The 27,229-nt window shown below is 44.2% G+C and overlaps 3 protein-coding genes across 4 annotated transcripts in view; 1 reads left to right on the plus strand and 2 right to left on the minus strand.

The window, feature by feature from the left end:
- Nucleotides 1–74: 74 nt before the first annotated feature.
- Nucleotides 75–6,758, plus strand: LOC6608553 (ubiquitin-conjugating enzyme E2 W). 2 transcript variants are annotated; one of them, XM_002033251.2, is made up of 5 exons: nt 75–267; nt 5,064–5,155; nt 5,297–5,399; nt 5,464–5,695; nt 5,761–6,758. In XM_002033251.2, exons 1-5 carry the CDS (start codon nt 244–246, stop codon nt 5,772–5,774), a joined length of 465 nt encoding a protein of 154 aa, XP_002033287.1. In that variant the 5' UTR covers nt 75–243; the 3' UTR covers nt 5,775–6,758. The 2 variants fall into 2 exon arrangements, with proteins under 2 accessions (XP_002033287.1, XP_032570921.1); XM_032715030.1 differs by lacking the exon at nt 75–267 and adding an exon at nt 4,047–4,453.
- Nucleotides 6,759–7,104: 346 nt separating this feature from the next.
- LOC6608554 (CDK-activating kinase assembly factor MAT1) lies at nt 7,105–8,331 on the minus strand. The gene has a single exon (XM_032715028.1). It carries the CDS (start codon nt 8,208–8,210, stop codon nt 7,248–7,250), a length of 963 nt encoding a protein of 320 aa, XP_032570919.1. The 5' UTR covers nt 8,211–8,331; the 3' UTR covers nt 7,105–7,247.
- Nucleotides 8,332–8,536: 205 nt separating this feature from the next.
- LOC6608555 overlaps nt 8,537–27,229 on the minus strand; it is a 41,981-nt gene continuing 23,288 nt past the window's right edge. The window contains exons 3-8 of the mRNA XM_002033253.2: nt 24,868–25,882; nt 23,282–24,763; nt 10,460–10,622; nt 10,130–10,398; nt 9,730–9,933; nt 8,537–9,673 (exon numbers count right to left, since the gene is read on the minus strand). Coding sequence (XP_002033289.1) covers nt 9,416–9,673; nt 9,730–9,933; nt 10,130–10,398; nt 10,460–10,622; nt 23,282–24,763; nt 24,868–25,788 — 3,297 coding nt within the window. The 5' untranslated portion in view covers nt 25,789–25,882 and the 3' untranslated portion in view covers nt 8,537–9,415. The remainder of the gene's footprint in view (nt 9,674–9,729; nt 9,934–10,129; nt 10,399–10,459; nt 10,623–23,281; nt 24,764–24,867; nt 25,883–27,229) is intronic.

Here is a 27,229-nt window from a genome sequence, read left to right on the forward strand (position 1 = left end):
ATTTTTTAGTTACGTTCACAATTTGTAAGTGCGATGCACGAATCTTTTTCAACACTGCCCGGAGGGTCACACTATCCACTCAGATATTTATTTTTCTAATAACATTTACCCAAAAGCAGACATTACGCACAGCTTTGGCCACGGAGGACACGGAACAGATAAACAGCGAGCGGAGCAGCCAGGACTTGGAGCGAAAGCGGCAGGACCACCAGGACGGATTTCCCCAAGACAAGCAGTAGTAGTATGTCTTCGAAGTCGCCCAGCGAGGTGAGTTCCCTGGAAGTCTTGGGATAATTTCGATATATGAGGCGTATTCAAAATAGTAGAGGGTTTTACCCGCAGCTGGGCAAATGTTTACGATTCGAGAAGGTTTCCCTTCCGCAATCGCGTGTCAGGCTGCCATCCCACGAGTAGAAGGTTCAACGTCATCTTATCGTTCTAGAGATTCATAGCTGAGGAGTGACGCAGCGCTCTGCGATAATAGGCCTGTCCAGCTTCCTGCTCGATCTACCCGTCCGCCTATCGTTATATAACTTATTGGTTTCTGCAGGCCGAGGTCGTCTGACCCCGGTCGCTAATTGCTACTAACCCAGCCAAAATCGGCCCGCTGTTTGTGCCCACCCACAGGCCACAGACAGAGCCCAATGTCATCTGCCTCCCACTGGCCAAATGTTTACATGGCATTCATTGCACTTTCCCTTCGCCTGAATGCTTGTTTATGCCACGTAAACAATGCATTTGCATTGTGGCGAAAACCTTCGATCCTTGCCAGCTCGATGCTCTTTAGGGAGCTGTTAACCTGGAATGGGGAGTTTTATAAAACCTGTGTATATATCAAGTCACGGCATTGTATCTCCTACGTCTTATATATAAAATTGTATTGTATATTTTACCGGTGCGGGATAGTTATCGTGTACCTTCGCAAATATAATCTGGTTTAATATTGTTGGTTTATGCAGCACCTTTCTCATCAAGCAATGTCTTTTGTATACACATATGTATGTTGGCTCACGCGGATCGCTCTCCCGTTCGCCGAAAATAGAAGCTCATCGCCAGTGACGCCGCTCGCATTCAGTGCTTGATGCCACGCGAACTCGCACGCGCCGCTCCGCCAGATTCTTCGCGACGCGAAATTCGTAAGCCAAAACACTTAAATTTGGATCCAAAGTGCGCAGGTTCAACTTTTGCCAACCATTGATCACCGGTGGCCAAACGTTTTTCCCAGGGATCCTCTTGTCCGCTCCTCAATTGCGACATCATTGGCACGCGCTAAACATATTAATTGCCCGGCGCTCCCATTTACTCATTAGATCCCTATAAATAAACAGCAAGCCATAGCCACCACAATATAGAACCAGTTTAGAACGTTTTGAATACCATGAAAAGTGTTTTCAAATTTTAGTAAAAATCTTATATCAGCCTGTAGTTGAAAATCAAGAAGTATCGAGCCTCCGAAGTGGCATCATGAAATATGCATGGGCCGAACCGATCACAAAGAATATCAGGCATAACAAAGATTCGCCATAAGGAAGTGATTTGCCTTGTTAGCACTCCCGCGAGTCAATTAGTGATTTATGGGTGAGTTTTAAAGGCGGTTTCGAATGGCATTGAAAGGGCAGCAGAGCAATTTAGCTTTTGTAAAGTGTCTCCTTGATAAGGTCTAGGCAATAGATGGATTATTGAAGTCACTGACCTGCCAAACGTGATCGCTGATCGGCAGATTTAATCGCTTTAAAGTGTACCTGCGCAATTTCATTGACGTTGAGATTAATATGTCACTTTCCTCATCAGGATTCCCATCGCCTTCACTGCGAAGAAAGCTTTAATCTCAGAATAGAGACACCTTTGCATTTAAGTCGCTTACATTTCATTTCATTTTAATTTAATTACTGCGATTCCGTTGTCTTTTCCTCGCAGAAACAAGTTTCGCACATTGTAATTACACACGCCTTTCACGTGTCTGCGACAACAACACGTCCTCGTTCTGATGGCTTACGTTTCCTAGATTTCCCTACGGCTATATATGTACTTTCATGTCAGCGGCAATCGGCCACAGGAGATACTCTAGATGCGCTATGGAACTTGTTGCTCATCCGCTGCGAACGTGACACATGTCGATTGCCGCTCTCTTCAAGCTGATGATAAAGCCGAAACTGGCGCATCAGGTTTTCGTACTTTTATAATACGCCACTCAGCACGATCCCTGACGTCACAATGTACGATGATGACGTACCCGATGATTTATCGACCTGTGTCGAAGGGGGGCAGGTGGCTTCTTGCCAAGTTTAAGGTTGCAACGAGTGTATATCAGGCCCATCCCTCGGTTCTTCCGCTTTCACCTTTACCGTAATGCGCTTAGCATTTCTCCGGTTCAGGAAATCGCTTTATATGGCTTTGGGAACGGGCCTCTGGGCCTCCCACTTGCATAATTTGGCCAGAGTGTAGTGGCTTGGGTTTGTTTATTTTAGCCTGGCGTGTGATTCACAGCCCAAGGTTGGCCAGCAAATGCGATTTCCAAAACATTTTTCGGGGCGTGATTCATTTCAAATGATTTCCCCATCTTGCAGAGCCACCCACAATCCAAATCTTATGTGTTTATGTCTAAGCTAATCGTCCTTCACCCTCTGGCTTACCTCCAAAATACTGCGGCTATCAGCTGCCAAAATGTTTATCAGCCACAAAGATTTCGGTGGTGGCACGCTTTATTCCCTGGCCATTGTGCTTAGCCAAAAAATATTCTAGGAAAAGGCGAAATAAATAAAAAACAGACGCGGCCCCCCTTTCCAGCGCCACGAAAGTCTGGCAGTCGCTGGTTTATTTGTTTACACTCTGCTTGGCTTTTATTGCCGAAGAATTTTTCGAGTCCATTGTTTGTCTGTTTTGGCTGTTTTCATAAAATTTTCCAGTCAGCGCTCCTCTAGACGTTGGCATTCAACTGCAGTTTTATTTATTTATTTCTGGCTGATTCAAGCAGCTTTTGTTTTGCTCTCTAAGTTTGATTGAGTCCAAAATAAACGCAAGTAGCCCCCGCTGAGTGTGGCGCGTGTTTATTGGTATGGCCTACTTCAGCGCTGAGTTTTTCGCGTTTGGCGGCCCATTTGGGTCCATCATACTATACACTATACTATACTATGGTTGCGGAACTTATTTAATGGGTCCACTTAAATTGGCCTCGCTAAGTGCTTGTCGATCTGTCGCTTCATTTAGAACCAGTTCTCTCTAAACCAGTATCCGACTTATATAATCGATCATCTTCTAGGACCCTGCTTGATTGCTTTTAATCACAAGCAGACGCTCGTCTTCATTTCAGTTTAAAACGCCGAAGATCTCATTGTGCCATCAATTGAAATGCATGACCCATTGACATATGCAACTTGTGTTCCTTTTGTTCGAGTATGTGCAGTGAGCAAAACGAGTTCGCAATGTACTGGGAAAATGCTTCTTAATGAACTTCAGTAGGATCGGAATTCATATGCTGTTTACCAGTAGAACTTCCGTAAAATTAAAACTATTGTTAAACTTGTGCAACTGTGAGAGATTGAGTTCTTTATCACTATATAAATATATTTTTTTGGTACCTCAATGCGTAGAGCTTTTCACACACGTTGATGTGCTTATCGCCACTTCCATCGCTGTAATCTAATCGTGTGCTTATCAGGTAATGGCTGCGTGCCAGGGCAGTGGTCCGATAAGCGTGGCAGAAACGCGATACCTTTGGTGGCGCGAAGGGGGCTGTGAGAGCCACCATCTCGTGATCCGGGGACACAATCACGACTTAAGTTTAGGACCAAACCAGCTGGGCTGGCAACTTGTTCAGGTTAACGAACTAGTTTGGGCCGTTTCGCTGCACTTGCAAATCTCATTTTTGATAGTGCACAACCAACACATTTATCTATATACAGATCGGGAGAGAGCGGGAGGTGGTGCGATTGGAGAGGTGCCGAAAGCGGCGACGACTACTACTACTTGTGCCGACAGTACGTACACCGAGACGCGTCGCTACGTCGGGCTTCGTCACTCGACTCGCCTTGCAGTCTCTCCCACAATTTTCTGGGCGCTTTTCTGCAGTCGTCCCACGAACGTTGCCGCAATTGGTCGACACGAATCAGTTCGCGAATAAAATGACTGCCACGCCCCTCGCCCACTCTCGCCTCCTGGGAAAAACGCTGGCATATTGAGCTGTGCGACTAACTAACTTATAAAATTAAATACTTAAAAGCAAGCCCAACAAGTCGATAGGAATCTGCCAAAAATTGACATATAGGTGACACAACAAACGCTTAAAATTTGTGAGAAACTGTGTGAAAACTAGAACTACAAAATGCTGAAGCTGTTTAAAAAACCCAAAGACAAAATTCCCAAATCGGAAATCATAACCGAGCCCAAGGAGCCCAAAACACCGCCGGTCTCCAAGTGCGGAAAACCTTTGCAGTTGGACAACTCGCGTTGGGAGGCAAGTATATTCGAGATATTAAACCTGAACTTTGGCCAGATATCGCGTTCGAACGACTGGTCGTCAATATACATATGGTGTTCCATTGCGTCATGAGTATGTAGTATTTTGATTTCCAAGAAATCAGCGTGAATCCTGTGTTGATTCTCTTCAAGGCTGGGCCGAGATTTGTTTTTATTATTCTTGCCCTTGCCAAATCCAGTTCTTATCGATCAAACCCATTTATCAGCAGCTCATTTGTGGGGGCAGCGGTGCGGTACTTGTTTATGGTCCCGAAAACGGGCCTGCAACGGGCCTTATCACTCGATAAGGGGTATCCGAAAGACGGAAAAACAATCGGCGGTTCTATAAATTTCAGTGACATTTGTTTTTATCTTATCGAGCATTTCGTTAATATATACGCGCGTAGGCATGTACTCGCCATATAGCGTATATTGGCGTTTGTAAGCCAAAGGAGAAATGGCACACCGATAAGGCCAGCGGAAAAAATAAGTCTTGAGAACTCTTAAGTAGAATGTCCCAGCTGTAGGTGTGTTTCTCGATAAGATATACCACGAACTGTCCGAGTCATTAACTAATACAAGTCTTAAATTTTATTTTCTCCCCACAGCGCCGCCTACACAAAGAGCTGATGTCCCTGATTAAGGAGCCGCCACCAGGCGTAACCATCGACACCGAGAGCGTACAACAAAATTTATCAGAGTAAGTATGGACTACGCGGAGTAGGCCAAGTTCAGCGACAACTGAAACTGGTTTAAATCAATTCGCAATTCAGCAATTCGCGTTGAGCACAAAGCCCGCAGTTGTTGCAAGCTGACACTAATATCGTTGTTTCGTTTACAGATGGAAAATAAACATTAAAGGTTTCGAGGGCACACTTTACGAGGGCGAGGACTTCCAGCTACTTTTCAAATTCAACAATAAATATCCGTTCGATTCGCCAGAGGTAATAATTCAGTTAAACAAAGCGAAGCTGCATGGAATCTTAACCTTCTTCTCTTAATCTGCAGGTGACCTTCATCGGCACTAATATACCGGTGCATCCGCATGTCTACAGCAACGGACACATCTGCCTATCCATTCTGACCGAGGACTGGTCGCCGGCGCTGTCCGTGCAGTCAGTGTGCCTTAGCATAGCCTCCATGTTGAGTAGTTGTCGCGAAAAGAAGCGTCCGCCGGACAACACGCTATACGTAAAAACCTGTAATAAGAATCCTAAAAAGACTAAATGGTGGTACCACGGTACGTATGCGTGATTTTCCAACTGAAGCCCACTGACTCTAGACTCGACTAATTGTATTTTTCAGATGATTCTGTTTAGTTGGATTTGCCATTTGCGAATACTGCCTGCTAATGTTTGCTTTGCGCATCCACCCAAAAAAATAAACACCATTAGCAATACAGAAGTAGAAAACGGCGAGATGCCCCCAGAAATCCAAGAAATGTGGGACGGCGGCCAAGCACTGCTCGTGAGTGGAGCCTACTAAAACCCAAGTGAACTCGGATGCGAACGCAATGTGTAACATAGCAAATGAAGTTAGCGAGAAACTTATGAGTAGTGTTTGGCAAACAATCGTGGCACATGCAAACAATTCTAATTGTAGCTATGTGTAATCAACAAAGGCGTGTGCGAAAAACTATTATTAAATGTTAACATTTTAATTAGATTGTTAAGACCAAATTTATGTCTAAATTAAATGTTATGCTACCATTTAACTACTAAGTGTATGCAAACCACTTGAACGTTTGATGGTTCTGGCACCTATCGCCAGTTGCTGCTTCCACATTCCACGTGCATCGTTCGCGGCATTCTGCCCGAGGAGCGTCACCCAGCACATACACATCGCCTCCATCCCAGCTTATATTAATTTTTTGTATTTTATCATCATAGATGAGAAGCAAAACTCATGCGATCATAGTTAAGATTACGACATTTTAAATGTATTACCAGCCATATCCCCGATCGCTCTCATTGTCACCAGTCCTGCACTCTGTAATCTTCCCACATTGCCCATGCATAGGTCGTTAAGTTAACCAGTTCATATACTTGGCTAGGATAGTCCATCTGTGGCCAAAAATCTCGCAAGTGGCCCGAACGCAGAACACATTTACCTCTAACTGTGCAAGTAGATCTTAGGATGTGACGAGCTACTCGTCCGACTATCATACGATTTAACTGTAATCCGTGTAATGTATAAAGAGCAAGTTAAATCCACTGTATGTTTATCCAGCGTATGTCTATAAATGCCTATAAATATTTACTGTTAAAAGTATTTAAAATAAAAACAAGTCTGTAGTCAAACGATGCATCTGTTTTTCTTTCTTTTCTTGCATCATATTGATTTATGATCCAATTCAAAAACTAAATAAGTTGGTTGTACTTATATTGGATTTGTATTTATACGTTTAGGATACTACCGACGAAAGGGAACTGTCGTCATTGGGAGGTTGGTTAATTTTAGAAAACTTTCTTTTTCTATAATTATCAAAATGATTTAGACAAGTTTCTCTAGAAATGGAAGTTGTTTTAATAAAGACGTTACTTTGAATACGAAGGGATTTTGTTTAAGGATTGATTTTCCTGTGTAGCCCACTGACATCTGATCATCTATGTAGCCAACAATAATCTATTTTTGAATAAATACTATCTATAACGTAGGATATAGCATTTATTTATTTAACATATATTAAGTTACGAGTTAACTGAATGGATTCGTATAGGACACATTTGTTCAACAAAATTAAGCGTTCAGTGCTCTGGTTGTGCGACCATTAAAGGATATTTCTTGGAGAGCTAGGTGGCAGAAACCACACCCGTTGTAGCCGTATAGTAGAGTCCCTGCAGCGCCTCCTGAAGCGCCCGTTCACAAGCCAGAGCGGATGTGAATCCGCCGGCATTCTCCTGCGGTGTTTCAGCTCGTATGTGGGCAATATAGCCCCTGGACACGATCTCACTTGTTGGCGGCATGGTAGGTCCCTCACTGAAAGGAACAAGTGGCTCGTATACGAAAAGTGGACCCTCCTCCGATTTGGGAACGGGCAGCAGGCTGGGATCGGCTGTCTGTCCGAACTTGATGCCCGTGGAGAACTCGTTGGCAGGCTTCGGCGGTGGCAGCTGTTTCTCCTCCTCACGCTGCTTTTCCGCTTTTTCGGCGAACTCGGTGACAATTTGGGCGGCATCCTTGCCGCTGTACATCAGCTCCTCGATCAGCGCCTGCTTGTCGCGTGCCTTCTTCTTCTTGTGCTCGTTCTCCAGTTCCTCTAGCTCCTTCCTACGCGCCTCCTCCTGAACTTTCTCCAGCTCCAACATCTCCTCCAACGCGTACTCATCGCGCCCCACGCGGGTTTTATTCCGCTGAATGACCTCACGGTTATCCCGCTTGTAGGCCTCAATACGCTTGTTTGTCTCAATGATCTCGATGTTGTTGCACAGGTTGTACACAATGTCCTCGATCTCCTCCAGATAGTCATTGTACTCCGCCAGGGAGGCAAAGTCCTCCTCGCGTTTATTGTAGTCGCGTAGAATTCGCCTACGAATGTCCACCTCCTTCTCCACCATTGGGTCCTCAAATAGCTGCACGCGGAAGTTGTTGCGCCGCAGTGGCACCATGCACTCTGGACAGGCGCCGGATCCTTTAAGGAACAGCAAGTCCACGCAGGATTCGCATAGTGTGTGGCCGCAAACGTTGACCATCAGCTTGAGCGATGGATTCCGGTATTTGGTGGTCTTGCACCGCGGGCACGCCTGGTCGTCCATCGTGTCGCCGGTTTACCTGTCCTCCTCGTTTCTGCTATAATCCGTAAATAAAAACTTTGCCGGCCAATGTTTTCGATAAATTATTATTTGATGCGTTCCCTAATGTGACCCTAATGTGACCATGGTTAGTTCATAACTTTAGCTCACATATAGCACATACACGAACCACTCAGCTGCCAAACATAGGGTTGCCATACTTTAAGAATGTTTTACAATAGCCGTTACAAGCTTGAAAATTTAAAACTTAAAATGAATACTTAAGCACATGAAATCAGAAACCCTGTATTTTGAAGCCAGTAAATAACCCAGTAATTAATAAGAGCCAATTGCAAAGTTTTCTTTTAACATTTTTATTTCAAACAGCATACGCGGTAGTTGTTCACATTAAGAGTAAAGTTTAAATATGTTTTCTTTAAAGATACACGCACTTTTATGTCATACGTATTTTGATATATGTGTTCTGAGTGTATATGCATTAAATAATTCAATAATTTACATTAACCAAATCATCCCCAGCTAGGTGCACCTGCCAGACTTTAGGCAAGCGACCCGAGAGCAGCGATTTGATATACATTTGTTTTAGCTGCGTAGTAAAATTTACAATTAAATACATTCAATAAACAGTAGTAGTGACATCATATACACCTCCTTTATATGCAGTATATATTTGTTTGCGTAGATAAAAGCATTGCCAAGCAGTTGATCAAAGTGACCCATCAATTTTGGGTGTTAGTTGCATGCGTAATACTTGAGAGAAGGATTGAGTGGTGAGTGGGGCGATTTTGTTTGGGTGGGTGCGTTATAAAAGCACTGTTGCAATACGAGGCGTACTCCTAATATATTTAGACTAATTTATGCGCTAGGAAGAGGACCTACTCGATTTATACAGATTGGTTTAGTCGTATATATATTCAAAGGTGTGGTTAGGGGGAGGAAAGAATATATGTAGAGACAGAACCTAAAAAGAATCGAAGGCGTCTTGTCTTTGTATAGGTTCTCAACAAATTTGTCGATTCAATTAGAAATCGAATCACTGTAAATATCACAATTTAGTTAACACATATACAATTATAATTGTAATAACTAAAATAAATGTACGTAAGCTGTCGTCATTAACAATAGAAACTACCAGTAATTACAGCAGCTGCATTTACAGGCTGCAGCCTATGTCGCGTATGGATGGGGATGCGTGGAGATCTAGCCACCTAGCCCTGCAGCGCAGTGACCTCCTCCTCCAGTTCGGCGTCCACCTCGTCGATCTTGGAACCGGTGCACCCTCTGCACTTGCAGCAGATGATGCAGGGAGCAGCCAAGAGCAGCAGCGGCGAGGCCACCAGCAGCAGAATGCCAAAGCCGGCGAAGATTCCGATCACTTGGGCACGATGCCAGACCACCGAGGCACGCGAGTGCCCCAGCTTGTTCTTGCACGGTCCCTTGTCGTAGTGGCGCAGCAGGAAGTCATCCTGCAGGAATACAAATTAGATGAAATATCCTAGACTTGTAAGATCTAGGGACTTACATCCAAACTGGCCAGGCAGTACCAGCAGAAGACGTGCTTGCAGCGCTTGCACATCATCTGGGCGCAGCCCTCGTCCTTTTCGATGGGCACCGCGCACATGGGGCAGCACTTGATCAGTTCGTTGTCGAACGGTATGCCAATGTCGTCCTGGCCATCGGCAATCAGGCGCCGTCCAAACTCCTCGCAGCTTATGTTCGGATGGTACTGCAAAAAGGAGAGAAATCATTGTAAACTATAAGCCACTAAAATTCTATAAAACTAAAGCTAAAGAAATGTTACAGAATCGAATGATTGCACTAATCAAAACGTAGAATATTCATTTTAGGAATTTAATAATTTTTTATCAAATAATTTAATTTAATGTTTATGACAGGAAACAAAAACAATGCCACACACTTACCGCCTTTTTGCAGAGGCCGCAGAATTCGTCCTTGCAGGAGGGACAGTGAACGGACACCGAGAGCACGGGAGCTCCGTTTCCGGCCGTGGCACCTGTGCTTCCGTTTCCGGCCGCCTCCTGCTGTGGACTGTAGCTCTGCGAGGTCGACGGCGACTCGTCCATTTGGCAAATGGCGCTGGACTGGCCGGGCTGTGCTGCTGCACCCACCGTGCAGATGGTCTCGCAGCCAGCCCGTGGACACCAGGTGCGCGTCTTGTCCAATTCGATTTCTGAATGAATGTGCAACATTAGTGAAAGACCTTTATAGCAATCTCTTAGGCAAGGACTCACCTCGATTTAGGCGATATCGATGGTGCTTCTTCATCAGATTCGTTGTGGTTAGGTTCGCTATCTCGGGCAGGGAAATGGCACCCTCGGCCGGGCACGTGGCATCCGGACAGGAGATCTCGTAGGCGCCCTCGGAAATCTCGAACTCCACGTAGGCACGCATGCACTGCAAGTAAATAGAAGCGGGCGATGAATTAGCCAAGCAATTTGCACGTCTTAAGCCTAATCGCACCTAAGCCGGGAAAATATATCTTGACATACATATATGTGAGTTCTAGCTCACTCCCACACTTTTTGGCAAGGGAAAAGTTTGTCAGGGCATTTAGCAAGTTTGGCTGGCATAGTTTCGGCCAGGAAAACCGCATGGCCCACCACAAAGCTGCGGCTGTCGGAATTATTTCATTTTCACTCGCACACAAAAGTTGCCGCCTGTGCGGAAGCTTTTATAAATAAAGATTTCAAAGTTTTCCCTTCCTCCATGGCACATTAAAGTAATGGAATTGCAAACGGAACCAAAGGAAATACTCAAATGCTTCGACACCAACCATATTTTCCCTTTTCGGCCCCTCCAGCAGCAAATGAAAGCCGGGCAAAAACGCTTCTGGAGAAAAGTTTCCGAGTCGGTAGCACAAAAAAGTGTCTCCTGCGGCCAGGCCGACTCCCCTCCTTTTGGCCAACTTTCTGTTTAGCCGTAAATAATTAAAAGTGAATTTCTCCTTTCTCTGGACAGCTCTGCCTCGAATTTGGGCTACTGGCAACTTTCTGTTTGCTAACTGCAATAATGAAACTAGATATTCCGCTCAAATGAAAGTTTTCATTAAAGCAACTGCATAAAGCACTTTGCGAAATTTGTGTGCACATAAGCGAATTGAAAATGATTGCATTTCTAAAGGGTTGAGCCACACAATTTGGATGTTTAACTTTCGCAAGTTGGTTATGGAATGTAAATAGAAGTTCTTTATGGTCGTATTTTTCATTTGCAGTTCATTTGCGAAATTTGAAAAGAATTTGAAAAGAACTTTCTAATTTTAGTAAAAGCTATTCCTTAAACGTTTGCAGTGCAAACTATTTTTCAAAGTGCACACTATTCCCCACCCAGCTCCGCTTAATCCCAGTGTTGAAGGCTTCACCTGGTCATCAGTCAGTCGGGCCACAGCAGCCACAGCCTCCGGATTTGCGATGCGCGGTAAAAGGGAACTGGCTACTGGGTCCCGATAAATCCCGGAAGGTGGAAAGTGGGTGCGTCATGATGATACCGTTTGGCCAGATGGCCGTTTGCCAGCTGGTGCCACAATTTAGTGGCCTGCAGCCTGGATTGTGGTGCAACCGAATGCTACTGGCACATCCCGGCGTTCCTTTGTGGACCACACTCTGTGTACTTTTCGATTTATCGGGACTACAAATACGGGCGGGGATTATGGCTTTGGCACACAAATTTATTGATAATACGTCGGGCGGCGAAAGGGCTTAATTAAATTCTTGAAAATCAATACCAAAGAATTTCATTTCGCATCGCTTCACAGAGCGGCCTAAGTGACAGATGGGAAACTGTTGTTGGCTATGACCACATAAAACATTTATGAGACCAGCAGCACAATTGAAAAGACAAATTTTCCGCACTCGGGCAGGCAGCCCATGGCAACCTTTGTGGCCCACAATTGGGTAGGCCATTTAAAAAGCCAACTGCCGCAACAAGATTACAAACAGGGCTTGTGTATAAATTAGTATTAATAATGTCAGCTGGCGAATGTTCAGGGACATGAAATATGGAGGAGTGCGGAGGGCGGAAGGAACGTACGTACACAGAAAGTTCGCATTTAATATGCGAATTTATTTTATTTTATCAGCTGCAGCTCGCAGGAAAAGACAGATGACTCGGTTGCTATAAACATTTCCATAGTTATTGCTGAATAATTCTGATATATGGCTGCTGTTTATATTCTCCTTGAACTGCTCTTTTCTCCCTTTGGCTCTCATTTCGGGCAGAATGGAATGTTCAAATGAAACGTCTGATTTTTGTTTACTTTGTCTAAGGATTTTCTCTTTTGAGTGCAGAAGTTTCGTTTTAAATTATTTACGCTTCGAAGCTACTCAATCAAAGGAAAGCATTGGCTGGAAAAAATTATAAAGAAAACAAAATGGAAAAGTACTTCTTTCAGTTCACATTGAAATGTGATTAGATTACATTCTTTACAGGACAATTGTTTAGTGAATATCTTTCAGTCCACTAAAAAGTAAACAATGAATGGACCAAATCAATTACGAATTCAAATTAGAAAATGTTTTTATACCTCATAATAAACAGATAATTAAATTAATAGATTCGTTTTAAGCCATTTGTAGCATACTTTTCTGCGCGTCGCCGGGAAATTGCATTAAATTGAAAAGACATCGTGAATAAAGTGCTTAATGAATGTCGCAGAGCCAAAACCGACGACCTTAAACACACACACCCAAAATCCCGTGTAATCCTGGCCAGCAGATATTGCCAATTACACGCACGCTCGCCCGGAATGAAAGCGAGCAACTGGCTGCGGAAAAGCCGCGCATCTGCCAGCTTTAATCTAACTCATTAGCAGCGACACTTTAATTAATATGGCAGCTTGTCCTTGGCGGAGTCCTGCGTCCTACGTCCCACGTCCTACGAGATGACAGGATCGCTGACCGGCGAATGAATTGCTATGACAACGTGCACAAGACGCGTCATAAATGCAAATTTATGGCAAATGATTACATTAATGTTCTGCTGTCCTGGTCCACAGCCACCATAAACTTTTAATGCCGCATTCTGATTTAATTAGCCTGATTTACACGGCCAGCGGGGCGGGGGACGTGTTGAATGCCAATTAGCCACGGATGCACAGAAATAAATAACTCATTAAACGAGTCGCTGATGTGATTAGGTAGTAAACGCTTTAAACTGTAGATATAGTCATATATTATACATTAACTCTGATCTACCCACTATTGATTAAACATCTACAACAAGACTTATGTAGAATTATGTTTTCGCGCAGTGTAGCCGGGTCGGCAGCGTCTTGAATCAACGTCAGATGTGTGGTGTGATCTATTTTTAGTTTGCAGCCAAGTCGCCAAGTTGGCATTAAGTCAATCCCATCACAAAGGACCAGGACAACATTGTCAGCGTCCAGGATATTAGACGCGGGTAGTAACCCAATCCGCTTAGCAGTAAACTTGTTGTTCTGCCTGGTTTGCGACATAATATTGCGAGTGTTTGTGTGACAGGAAACGCAGGAAGTGGGCGTGGATAGTGTGCAGTATATATGGGGTTTGTTTTTAGAATTCAGCATGCGGCAAGGGGGATAAACATTGGAAATTTAATGATGGTCCCGTCAATTGAAATGCAAGCGCAACAAGCGTCAGGGGCAGCAACGGATATAAAGATAGTCGTACAGATAGAAAGAGGACAGCAGTGACAGCTCACCGAACTCGTGGGTCCTGACGAATGCTAGATGCTCTTTAAGATATGTATTAAAAAATAATAAGATAGCTTTGTAAGAAGGTTAAAGTTCCTTGCATTCAACAAATATTGTGTTTATCCTACTGATTTCCATTAGCAAGAACCTCCCATTGATTGATGGGAAAATCAGATACTTGATACCCTATAATCCAGAAATAGCAGCCATTGTTAGACCTCCCAACGATTGTCATAAGTAATGGCATGGCTCACCCCTGAACCTGAGCTGTCCCTGCTATGCTGGGACACGTCCTGGGCAAATCGAATGAAACCCATTTGTATTGGAAATCGCTCGTAAGCTCGCAACCGAACTGAGATCCTGCATATCCACCTGCTCCTTTTTGGCACCCTTGCTGCGCTGTTTGTGTGTAAAATTGAATTTAAATTGCATGTCCAAAGTTCCACTTCCGTTTCCGCTCCCCTTTGCACTGGAGCATTGAATTTCAATTGATTGGAAACGCTCCGGCCACGACTCCACCCTGATAATGCCAGCAACTATTTTGATAACGCACAAAATAAAAGGGGAAAAGAACTGAGGAGACAAGAGTTTAAATTCAAGCCCGACGTCTCAGTTAAGCGGATTTTGTTAAGTCTTTTTCCATCTCCTTTTCGGTCTATTTTTGCGGCTAAAAAAAATGATTTAAATTATGCTAAGAACTTGAGAGCGGGAATAGGGAATTTGGGCAAGTTTATGTTTCATTTCGTAGAAAATACTTCTATGGAATTTCTGTAAAACTCGATACATGGCCGAAAACACCTGGTGTCAACGGTGGCAGAGGCAAAAACGTTTTTCATTTCCGGTCTAGACGCAAAATACAAATTCCACTGGCTTATTTAAATGCAATTTGTGATTGCTCTGCTGACCGGCCAGTCGACAAAATGAATTTGATGGCTTTTAATAGACTGATTTTCCAGCAGCAGCACATTTTATCAAACATCAAGAGTTTTGGAATTCTTTTAAGCGCTTTTAACACGCCACATTACTTGATGGCCACTGGTTTGCATGGTCGATATTGGATGGCCATTTAATTTCCATTCCAATCGTGCTGTTGAATTAATTTACAGTCTCCAAATGCGAATGAAAACCACTTCATCTGAATGGAAATTCGATTCGAATGAGAGCAGGCATTTTTAGTTTAACACATTTTGCATGATTGAATCATATACTCGAATACTACCGAACAGTATACAATTTGTATATTGTTTTCAAGCAAGAAATGTATCGATGCATACGGAATTTAAGTAGAAATACAAATAATTGGTACTATTCAAGTATGAACTGCATGCTTGATTGCAAATCCGTCTATTACTTTTATAATACAAACTTCAGTTATATCTGTTCATGGCAAATTTATAAGAAATATATTCAACTCATGGATGAGTGGCACTTGAAAAATGCATCCAGTTGTTGTAATAGATGGTCAATGGCAAAAGTTTACATCCTAGAGTGTATTTATTTTTTTATATTTTCAAACATAATTTACGAATTTAAATAGCAGATGCTGTTTTGAGCTTTTCAATCCAAAAGAGCAGTAAAATGTGAACTAGTCACGTATTGATTTGCCACCTCGAATGGAATTGCATGTTCCCAAATTTATATGGCACACTCGATAATTCAAATTCACAGGTGAACGCGTTTTTTTGACATCTCGCGAAATGAGGAAAATATGCTGCTGCAACGGCAGCCACGTGTAAAATGTGTAAATGCAATTTGGCAACGTTGAAGGCGCTGATGTCATCGCAAATTGAATCAAAATTCAATTTGACAGCGCGTATGCTCTCCCCGTTTTTTTATTTTTTATTTTCACATCGCAACGAAGTTTGGCACCCTCCTTAGTCAAGTTAGTCAATTAAAAATTAAAGAAGGGAAGCTGAATAACGCAATTCACACTTGCACTTGCACAAATGCCAGCAAATGCCGGCAAAAGTTTTCCAATTTCGGCGAACGGAGTGCGAAAGTCAAATATCTGAGTGGTGTAAATGATATATATTTCCACATCCTTGCAGTTACATTGTACCGCTCTGGGGGGAAACGCTCTATTTGCACAGATCTCCCGCCAGGACGAGGGTGGAAAATCCTACTGCATTTTTCAGTTAGATTCGACAAAGTCGAAACTTTTGGCTGTCCCACTATAAAATACCGAACAGCAGCATCCAGGGCAACAAAAAGTATGTATAAATATTGAAAGAAGTCGTAAAGAAAATGGCAAGTAGCAGTTGCAGTAGCGGTTTCCATTCGAGGAGCAACTTTTGTTGCGTTTCCACAGCCGAGGGGCAAAGTTTTCAGCTTGTTTGCAACTTGTTTCGCCAGAGCAGAAAGCAAACTGTGCTGCTTGTCATCAAATATGAGGCAGCAGTATGAATATCCTTGTACAAGATTCGGGTATTGCAGTTCCGAATGCTGGAATTCAGCTGATAAGCCAATGCCTTTATGGCATCACAGACACAAGACCCAAGAGTTTCGGCATCTTGTTGGCCCAAAGAGCCTGTAATACAATGCCAGCCAGATACCACAAACCATTCCGCCCAAGTACAATACCCACGTTCCTTGCTACGGTCAGCGGTATTTCAGTTCCAATCAGAGCCTGTGGCAACGTCAGCATTCGTGTCAACTAGGCCACCAAAGGTTAAACTACCGACATATCCACAAAACAAACATCGCAAGTGACTTCCCGACATATCTATCATGATATACCCTGACTTTTGAACAACAGTTGCAGTGGGAGTAACTTTGATTGAACATGACTTTATGAGAGACATGATATTTAGTTGAAATTGGTGCTTATATTTTCAGATTTAATATAACTGCAACCTCTGACCTCATTCGATTATATAGATTCCAAAGGCAGTTTATTTAAATAAAAGAAAACAACAAGTATGTTTTCTTTAGACTTTAAGTAAAAGCCGTTAAATAATAAAATGGTTTCCTTTGACCATATACGAGCAAAGAAAAACTAAACACTAAAATCAAAGTAACTTTCTGACTTCCTACAATAACAAGTCAATAACATTTCAGCCGAATGCCATAATTGAGTTCAAAGTCGATGGAAATGGAAAAAGTACATTTACAAAGTTCAAGGCAATTCAAAACGGTTTCAGATCGAACTTGACTTCATCATTTTCCTCGACGAAACCCCGACTTCGCATCGAAACAAATCCATGCAGCAATCACGGCAGTTTAAAGCCCATTGAACTGGCCAACTGCCATACGCAAATGACTGCGAGTGCCAGCGACCACAGGCCACTCATTAAGTGGCCAAAGCATTTGGGCCCGCCCGGATGGCTTTTAGCCAGAATGGCTGGCCGAACCGGCCATTCGCAATTGAGCAATCTAAGCTGACCGGCGATTACAAGGAGCGACGACTGCATTTTGCCCACCCGACCGACCAATGCAGCTGTCCACTTCCGCAGCGATAAAGCCAACACTTCCGTTTCGGGCCGAGCTGATACACACACTCATACAAAAGTGGAATGCGACAGGACACAAGTGGTGTGGACAGGAGTGACCCTTGACCCTCGGCTGGGCCGCAATTTCACTGCCAATTTGCTGCATTAATCGCTCGACAAGCTGAACAAAGAGCAAGCAAACATTTGCCAGCCAATTTGCTACGAGCCCAAAATTCCAATTTCAATTTATCTCCCCCCAGTCAGCGGAAAAGAGAAACAATTCATTATTGGCGCACACATTTGCATACCAAATGAGTACAGCAACATAAACAAAAGAAAAGCAAAGAAAGTGAAAAAAGCAAAAAAGTAAGGCTCCAAATTCTCAAACGGATTTGGCCAATTTTCCACACGTTAGCCTAATGCTTGCGGTCCAAGTACGCTTTAATTTTTGGCCCAGAGAAACGCGCTCACAGAGCAGCAACGACTGATGGAAACTGAGAAACCGGAAATGACGCGTTGGGCGGGCAAAATGGCTGTCCCGACCGGAAATTGCTTTCGCCGACTCTTCGCCGCTCTTTCGCCTCCCAAGAGTGCTTTTGCATTTCGGCGGAGAGCGGCATCCAAACGTCAACAAGTTCATAACCAAATCTGAAAGGGCGAAACTTTTGCACTCAGACAAATTGCATAAGGATCCTTATTGATCCTTATTTTTCAATTGATTTTGAAGACCAGAAAAAATGGCTTAAAAATGGATTCAGGATTGTGAAGAGGGGATGATATATGTCATAGGTTACTATAACGATTACTATAATTTTTTGTTATTTTTTACCATGAAATCTATGTGACATTTTGCTTATAGAAAAAGTTATGTTATTATTATACTTTAAAATATTTTCCAGTGCAGGGGAACCACTCCACCCACTCATTTCAACCATAGTTACAGCCCATTTCAAGAGCTCTTTTCGCGCGCCTCTCCAGCCATAAACATTTACATTTTACAAGTCTTTTTTCTTGTTTTGACAGATACAGAGCGAGAAAAAGGGGGTGTGGTTGGCATGCAGCGGACCGAGGGGTTAGAGGGCACCCTCCCACATCCGCTTTCATGCCAGTCACGTGCTCCCCTTTGCTTTTTTATTTTTATTTGTTTTCTCGCTTTGCTTCAAAATGCTAAAATGTTGACTGCAATTACAAGGCGAGACCCCAGCGTATCTTTGGCCCCACTTTCCCGTGGCGAATGTCTTCGTTTGAGCCAGTCTTCTTCGCTGGCAGTCATAAATTTTCACTGGCTTTTCAGTGGGATACCCCAACATGGCGTAGGCTGCGGGTTATGGGAAAAGTCTGAACAATGGGGCGCCAATTTCTGTCGGGAGTAAATCTAAATGAAATAATTTCATTCCTTGTTTCTCATAAATTCCCAAATCAAATGCGAAATTAAGGGAGGCCAAGGACAATAAAGTTTGATCCTGTTCATGGGGTTTGTCCTTCGAGAGATTTGAATTGAGCCACCAAGTCAAGTGTAGATCTAGGAAATTTACTTTAATTTCAAAAGAGCTTTAATCAAGTTTCACTCAAATTGCTGCTGTATTTTTTACATGTTCGTTCACACTTAACGCGTACCCCTTTTTTTTTGGCCTCATCTTCCCTTTTGAATTTTGAGTACTTGATAGCAATTTGTTGTCGAGCATTTTAATTGCTCGCGTGTTGTTTCGCTTGGCTTTTCCCTTTGAATGCTCCAACCTCGTGCAGCACCACCGCAGACGGTGGTTCCCCCCATCACAGCCACTTCTGTGTAAATTCCATTCATACATGTGCGCTATATAGCGCATATAGCATATATAGCACATATAACGTATACGCAGCGTTTATGGTACAGTCAGGTGGCTGTTCCTGTTTCAGGCTGGCTTTTTCCGTGTTAATTTACTTTTCAGCTTGTGGCCATCGGAAAAGGCAGCAGGAACAGCAACCGAGCAGCTCAATTAACACAAAAAGGAAACCGAAACAGAGAATGAGAGAGTCCTGCAGCATCCGGTAATGAAAGGAGCTCCACCACACAGCAACAAACAAATTGCAAAATGAGGCTCTTTCTCTGCAGAAACGAAATGTGAGTTAAACAAATAGAAAGCGCCCTCAAACCCAAGGAAAAGGACTTTCAATGCATGTGACACACGATCACTGTAATGGAAACCACAAACATGTCAGAAATATTTTAAAAATATTTGATTTGCCTCTAGTAAAGCAGTCATCAATTACATTAACATTCAATAATTTGCTTCTTTGGGGCCAATGTGGCATCTTTGACATGTGTGCGTGATTCGCCATCCAAATTGGCTAAAGGAGACATGGAATTCAGGCCAGACGACGTCTGTGTCTGGCTCCCTTTGCCCGACATCACCTGACCCACTGTCCGAGGACCTTTTTTATTCTAAATCTATTACACACACTAATGGCTTACACACTAAGGTTTATAGAAATCCACACTACAACCAACCACTTTAACCCCTGCTCCACAGTGGCACATCAAATGGCAGAGTTTAAACCTCATCGCTGGCGCATAAATTTCAACCAGTTTAGTGCTCCACCAGCGTCACTCCCTCGTCATCAGGATGCGTTGCTGTCCATTCGAGCATGTTTAATAAGCGTCGCCATTTTTCATGCGCAGTCAGCGGAGGAGCAGCTCGCCTCCACCACTTTGGCCCCATCTCCAACTCCGCGATGTAACATGCAGATGGATGGGTTGGCTGGGGCAACCATGAGAACTATGAGTGCCACGTGAAGAGTTTGCTCTTAGCAAGCCAGTTGCAAAATATTTGAACAGCACGACGAGCGTTCAGCGAAAAAATGGCAACCACACACCGCAGAAATTGTGGAAAACGGATGTCGAAGTATGTCATACAGGGTGTACTTAATGTGCAAGTGAAACAAATATATGAAAAGAAACCAAAATATATATGGATTATACATATAAATATAATCTTCAACTGAGAATTGAGATAATTGGTTATAAGACTGCCATTTTATCTATAGGGATCATAAAATATCCGAAACATCCACTTCAATTTCCCACATCTGCGATGCGAATTAATGGCGGGGCGACAAATGCTAGGCTACCAGCGAAACCCAATAAAGATATGAATCTCTGGCGAATCTTTCCCCTAGGAGCACAGCGACTCAGCTCAATTTATATTGCATTTATCATCCATTTGCCTTGGGTGTATGCGCCCCAGACTAAACGTGAATTATGATGATGCTGCATAAGAGCGACATAGCGTTTCATAGTGGAATAACATTTTTTTCTCCGAGGATTGTGCTGTTCTGGCCATTTTGTTGATGTCTGACTGGTATTTTTCCTGCTGCTTCTGTTTTTTTTTTTATTCCTATGCATATACTATACCAGGAGCGGAAAATTTGTCAACTCAGTGAATCGTAAATGTTATATGGAGCGAGACGGGTACGTGGCTGTGGAAAGAGACAAGAGCACTGAGTAAACAAATGAAAATACTGTTTGCATTGAAATTTCGTTCGTTTGGTTTTCAATTAGGCGAATGCGCCCACCACTGCGTATGAGCAATGTTTGGCAATAATTTGCGGCTTAGACAAGGAAAAAGAAGGGAAGCCACAAGAGCAAACAAACTGGGAACCGCACTCCCACTGGCTGCCTGGCAGCAGTTTAGTTTAAGGTTGACAAATGGCCTCGACCAGGACACGACGAAGACATGGCAGTACATCTGTAGCCATTAGACACGTATAGTCGGAAGATACCGGGATCCAGAGTGAGCTGAGCCAGGGGGCGTGGTCCTCACGTCCTGCCGCCGGGCATGTCCCTCCATCAGGTGTGCAGGTGAGTGTGCGTGTAATAAATTTCACCTGCACACAAGTTGAGCAACAAGAGTAGCAGCAACAAAATCGAGAAAATGAAGCTCGTTTATTTAGTGCCTTTGTCTAGTGTTGCCGAAAGTTTATTTAGCCTTTTAGTGCACTAGCAAAAATGAATAACTAAAGTCAGGAGCGAGTGGCTTTTTATGACTTCATAAAATACAAAGTTTTGAGAAGGCACAGAAAATAACTATAATCCTTTTTGTATTTAGGCTCTAGTTAAGTTGTCCACACAATTAAAGACCAAATTATTACAGAATTTGATATCTGACCTTTTTCTCTCGGTGCATCTTCTTTCTTTCAGTTACTTTATATGCACTTCTTACGTGTGAATTTCGTCTAATTTATTTATGCGCAAGAAAGAATTATTCTCGGCACCAGATACATGAAATTAGATTCACTGCCGGCTAAATATATAAATTCTTTTTGCCTTTAATGTGTTTTGTTCCTGCTGCACTTTCGCAATCATTTACTTAATTATTTAAAATGCTCCATGCAATTTGTGCCAGGCTCTCCCCCATCCATCCCCCCTCAAGACAAATGCAATTTGTTTATGGCAAAGTAAAGTAAAGGCAGCAGGAGTCCCGGAGCCTGGGGATGCGGCTTTTGTGAGTGCGAAAGCAGGGCGAACAGGACGTCCAGGATACGCAGCGAATTTTGCTGAAATTACTTTGAAGCGGCGAAAATGGTAGGAAGTGCTGAGCAAGCCAGCCAGCCAGCCAGTCAGCTAGCCAGGATCTCAGATGAGTCACCTTGCAGCTTTAACCCCTTGCTGACTACTTCCTTCCATATTTCCGCAGCTCCAGCAAATTGCCATGCAAATTGCGGGAATAAATGAGGCTGATGTTGATGCTGATGCAGATGCATTTGATGATGTGGATTAGCTTTGCAAATGCAGCTTAATATTTTCCTTTAGCTGATGCAGGAAAATATCGTTAGCTTCAGGGCCAGAAAAGTATGGAGTTTCAGTCTTTAAAGAGTCAAGAGTAAAGTAAATACGATACGTAAATCGAATTACTTATTGTTAAAAGCAAGAAATTGAATATATGTACATGTCATGTACATACAACTAAATCCCCTGTGTTTCTGCTGTTTTCCTCGACTATTAGAAAATCGTTATTGCAGAAATTAAACTCTAGCCTCTAAGCAAAATTCCACATAATTCCAAGTGATTACTAACTAAACAACTTTACTAAGCCGGTCTGAATTTATACAATTCGGTCTGAATTTATACAACAATTGAAACAGCAACACACTGCAGCGTGTGCAAACTTAATCTTTAAACGTAAAGTTATCAAATATATGAAAATACATTTGGCTTCTCTGATTATTTATGTCCAACATTCAGCTTTGGGTTAAGCTGCCAGCCAGCAGCTCGCTTCTAACACTTGCAAAATATTGCGTCTGCCTGTGCGTCATTTTTCAATTTTCCCCGCTTGTGCACCTGGCAAAAAGGAAATGCCGAGAAAAACTGGGCGAGAAAACGTAGGAAAATATCCTAATAAGAAAGCTAACATATGCAGCTGTGTAGGTACGTGTGTATGTGTGAGTGGGGGCGCAATCAATAGGATGAGGAGCGGGAAAACCACAAGGAAATCCTTCTGCGGCTTAGAGGAATTTTCCCATACCAATTTTATGTCTGCTGCCGGCGAATAAAATCACAATTTTATCTGAGCCATATCGCATAATAATCGTAGCAAAGCCAAAGTTTGAAATATTTGAATCGCCTAACAAAGCCCAAAAGTTCATCTCCTTTCATATTTAATGGTAATTGGTATCAGTTAAAAATTCGCAGTCGAATTTGTACAACTGGCATTTGGTTTTTTTATTCGCTTTAACCAAACAATATTTTTAACACCTTTCTGGGCTTTAGAACAAGAAAAGTGAACATGCAAACAGCCATAATCCCATGTTGGCCAACTATTCCATTTGTGTAATAACACATTAAATTGTATTTGAAGTTAGCATAGCTTTCTGGCTTAAGAGAGAAACTTCTGCTTTCGATGTGAAAATATACATCTATATACATAGTTTTTACAGTTTAAAAACTGTTAATTGTAACTTTTATAATACAAAGCTGGACTTACCTCAATACAAAACTGGCAGCCGCACTGCTGAAGCGCCATGGCCTCGCCCACGTCTTCCACATCAATGAGGCACAGCTTGCAGGTGAAGCGCTGGAAAGCGGTGGTGGGCGTGGCCGGGGTGCCCACCGAGGGCGTGACATCGGCGGAGGCCAGCATCTCTCGTCGCTTTAGGGCAATCCCGTCCCGAACGCAGCATGCCTGCGCCGCTTGATTCGCACTGGCCATGGAGAGCAGGGAGCTTACGGTCAGTGGATATGCATGATTGGTACCGAAGGGTCCCAGTTCGCCGCTCCCAGGTGTCTCAGTGAGCGTGGTGGCGGGCGTCGACGAGCACTGCTGCGGTTCCTGATTCAGATTATTGCCGGAACTGGAGTGCAGTGTGGCCGTGGTCACATTGGACGGCGGACTGGGACTGGTCGAGTTGGCAGTTGCTACACCGCTCAGTCTGATCTGGGCATTCACGTTGATATGCGGCTCCTGCGCACGCCGTTGATCGTCCTCCCATCCAGCTTCTAGGTGATTGAGGGCCGAAGTTGGCCGGGGCGCAAATCCATTCGACAGGGAGTAACGCGATCCGGAGGCAGCCAGGGATAACAGACTAGAGCAGCGCGAACAGGTACCCACGCCGTTGATGCTGTTCACGCTGTTCCGCAGGCGATTCAGTGGTCGGATCTGCTCCACGCCACCAGAGCTGAAGATCCCGCTGCCATGGACCGCCAAGGAGTTTCCCTGACTTCGACTCTGGCTCAAGCCGTGAACGTGGCCATGCGATTGCGATTGACGGGTGAGTGCTAGGACCGTTTCGCACTTTCGCAGTCCCGTGTACTGGACAATCGACTGGGACTTCTCCTGGTGCAAGCTGCTGGCGCTACCCTCGCGTCGCATGATGTGCCATATCTTCTGCTGGACCACATTCAAGGAGCTGCTCGAACCGCTGATGCTCAGGCTGCCACGACCATGGCCGTTGGCTAGCTGTCGGCCAGAAGGATCTCGCAGCACGACATCCTGCTCGGATGGAGTGCGGGTGATCCGAATTTCTGGGGAGGCAGGACGTTCCCGATCTGGTACTGCCCCGCCCCCACCAGCATTGCCACCACCTCCGCCGCGACTGCTACTCGCCTTGAGTCCCACCAGCGATTTGAGAAAGTTCTCAATGCGACGCTTTCGTGGCAATTGCCCACCACCAGACAGTCCCAACGAGCTCTCCAGATCTCCTCCTCCGTTCGCTGCCAGTACCCTGCCGTTTCCGGATCCTCCGCCGCCGCCTCCACCTCCTGACCCCGCTCCGCCAGAGTCACCATTCGCCGAGGAAATGATGATCTTGCTGCGCGTCTGCGTGTCCAGCAGCGCAACCGTCTCGGCGTCGGCGGAATCGTGGGAGCGATCTTGGCGGGGCGTGGCATGCAGGGCGGTGGATGCCTTTTGGCTGGCGGACCGCTGGTGCTGCTTTGTGTTGGCCAGATTGTGGATTGGCGAAGAGTCCTGCGAATGAATTTAATGAATAAGTTGGTGGATCTATAACACTAAACTTTGATTTTTTTGAACTGAAACCATTTTCAAGGTAACGAATAAAAGATTGCACCCACCCGCGAGTCCTGCTCCAGCTCCTCCTCGAGCGCACTGTAGACGGGCGCGTACCAGGAGTAGGAGAGTTGCTTTCGGGCAGACGGAGCTCCCGCTCCCGCTCCACCGGCAACAACGACGTTCGCCGTGGGTGGTGCCGTGTGGCCCGCTCCGTGATGCTGATGCTGCTGCTTGAGCGGCACTAGTTTGGCTGCTCCACCGGGAGCTCCTGCCCCTCCTACTGATGGAGCGGTGGTCACCAGATTGTTGTTGTAGCTAAGAGGTAGACTGCGCCTCTGGTGCTGTCCTCTAGTAGGCGGCAGGTGCTTGGTCGGCTTCCTGCCCACTCCGTACAAACTACTGTGGTGCGGGCGCCGTTGCTGCTGCTGGTGCTGATGATTATTGTGCTGATGATGATGTTCCCTGGTTCCCTGATTAAGTTCCTTCTTGGTGAAGATCAGCGAGGCACTGTTCTTGTTCAGCCTTATGGAGCGCTGCTTATCCACCACCGTGGCCTCGATGTGGGTGAGCAGGGGCACAGTCTCCGACAAGGGCAGCAAATGCTGCGAGGTGGCCGACTCCGAGGGGAAATTGATCACAAAGTTCTCGGCGGCGTCATCAAAGATACTGGCCCTGGCAGCACTAACGCAATCCTCGCTGGACGAGGGACTGCTGAGGGAACTTCTCTTGGATCGGTTTTGATTGTGGCTCTGGTGCTTGAGGTCCTTGGCGTGCTGCTGGTAGCTGCTGTAGCTGATCTTGTTCTCCACCAGCAGTTCCAGCGGTGGCAGTTTGGCGTTATGGTTGTGTGGACTCCGATCCTGGTGAATATCCGAAGGATTGGAGGGCGTGGCATGCAAGTGCAGCTGTTGCACCGGATGCACTTCAGTCGGCTGCAAACCCGTCGACGCTTGCATCGATGGCATCGCCATTGGTGGCCGCATTCTGGCCCAGATTGCGCTCGATCAGGGGGCTTCTGGCGATTGATGTGCTCAGCTTAACCGTGGCTGGCGACGGCAGCGTCATGTTGACGAAGGCCTATTAAAAATGAATTAAGTCTGTAAGTATTGCTGACTTGGTAGTAAAAATAATATATTAAACTAGAATAAGTAAAAAAGGAATTCCCAATAATTTTAGTGTTCTAGTAGCTCTTTATGCGAATCTGACAAGTTAAGCCTAGCATTAAATTGGAACTTTCGCCACAAAGTTACATTTATATGAAACCAATATACCCTTTTGCCAAGATGTACCCCCCACAAAAAGCGGTAGCTAGCTGCAACCGCATTTGCATTTTCCGATTTATTGGATTTATAGCAATTGGCCGAAAGGGAATCGAATCGAGGCTTTGTATTCCGATTAGAATTGGGCATTGTGCGGGGCTTTCCCTTCGGATTTAATTTGCCCGAATATGAATTTTCCTTTTTGGCAGCTGGCATAGAATTTGGGGGAAACCAGGTAATCGATGGATCACAATTAACGTGACGCCTGAATTGAATCTCCTGCTAATGCGAATGAATATAATTTGATTGTGAGTCTCATAACCGCATTAAGTGGCTTTCAATGTAGCTTGCCTCCAATCGGGCGAATGATTTGATTGAGCTTTCGCATCCATCACGGTGGGAAAAACTCCTGGGGCCTATTGCTATTTGCCACGGTATACATGTGGCCAGCGCCGCTAATCCAGACAATTTAATGCCAATTAATTGGCAGAAACTCTACAGCAGAAATTTGCATTGCGATGCAACAAACAAGGAAACCAATTTCAATTCGCAAACTCCTCCCTAGGCAAACAGAGTAAAACCGAAAACGAAGCGGGCAGCAGCGGAGGGAAAAGTCTCTGGAGGATCTGCCTCTCCATTTGCATCCAGCCAATTAAGTTTAATTCCCCTTTGAGCCTGAATCAGGTGGCGCTGCCAGTGCGCCTAAAAATATTACCCATGGCCTGGAAATTGATAAATAATAAATCGAAAAATACCATTTTCGGTAATTGAAATAAATGTGCTTGTGCTTTTTCGCTTTAAATGGCAAAGAATGTCATTTAGATTTAAAAAATTTAAATTGTGACAAAAATATATACACTGCCTTTTTCCACAGGCGAATAAATACTACGATTTAATCATTTCTTTCGTTTTGGTCACACTGGTTTCTTTCTGTTCAGTCGCCCCCGGCTTGGCCACACTTTTTCGCTGAACTCGGTGGCAACCTGCAGGAATTTTCCATTAATTTCGACTTAATTACGGTGGCAGCAGAAACAGAAGCCGTTGCTAAAGAGATGAAGTGCAGTTTGGAATCAAGGGACAAATTAAGAACCAATGATAAACAATTCAATTGAAATATAAATTTAACATATTTTGTATTAGTAAAACATATAAATATTATTGAAAT

The sequence above is a fragment of the Drosophila sechellia genome, chromosome 2R (genome assembly GCF_004382195.2).
Source record: "Drosophila sechellia strain sech25 chromosome 2R, ASM438219v1, whole genome shotgun sequence".
In the NCBI taxonomy this organism is placed as follows: domain Eukaryota; kingdom Metazoa; phylum Arthropoda; class Insecta; order Diptera; family Drosophilidae; genus Drosophila; species Drosophila sechellia.

Coding starts and splice junctions, on each gene's coding strand:
- LOC6608553 (XM_032715030.1), top strand. CDS start 4,322: ATGCTGAAGCTGTTTAAAAAACCCAAAGACAAAATTCCCAAATCGGAA. Junction 5,156..5,296: donor GTACAACAAAATTTATCAGA/GTAAGTATGGAC, acceptor TTTCGTTTACAG/ATGGAAAATAAACATTAAAG. Junction 5,400..5,463: donor ATCCGTTCGATTCGCCAGAG/GTAATAATTCAG, acceptor CTTAATCTGCAG/GTGACCTTCATCGGCACTAA.
- LOC6608554 (XM_032715028.1), bottom strand. CDS start 8,210: ATGGACGACCAGGCGTGCCCGCGGTGCAAGACCACCAAATACCGGAAT.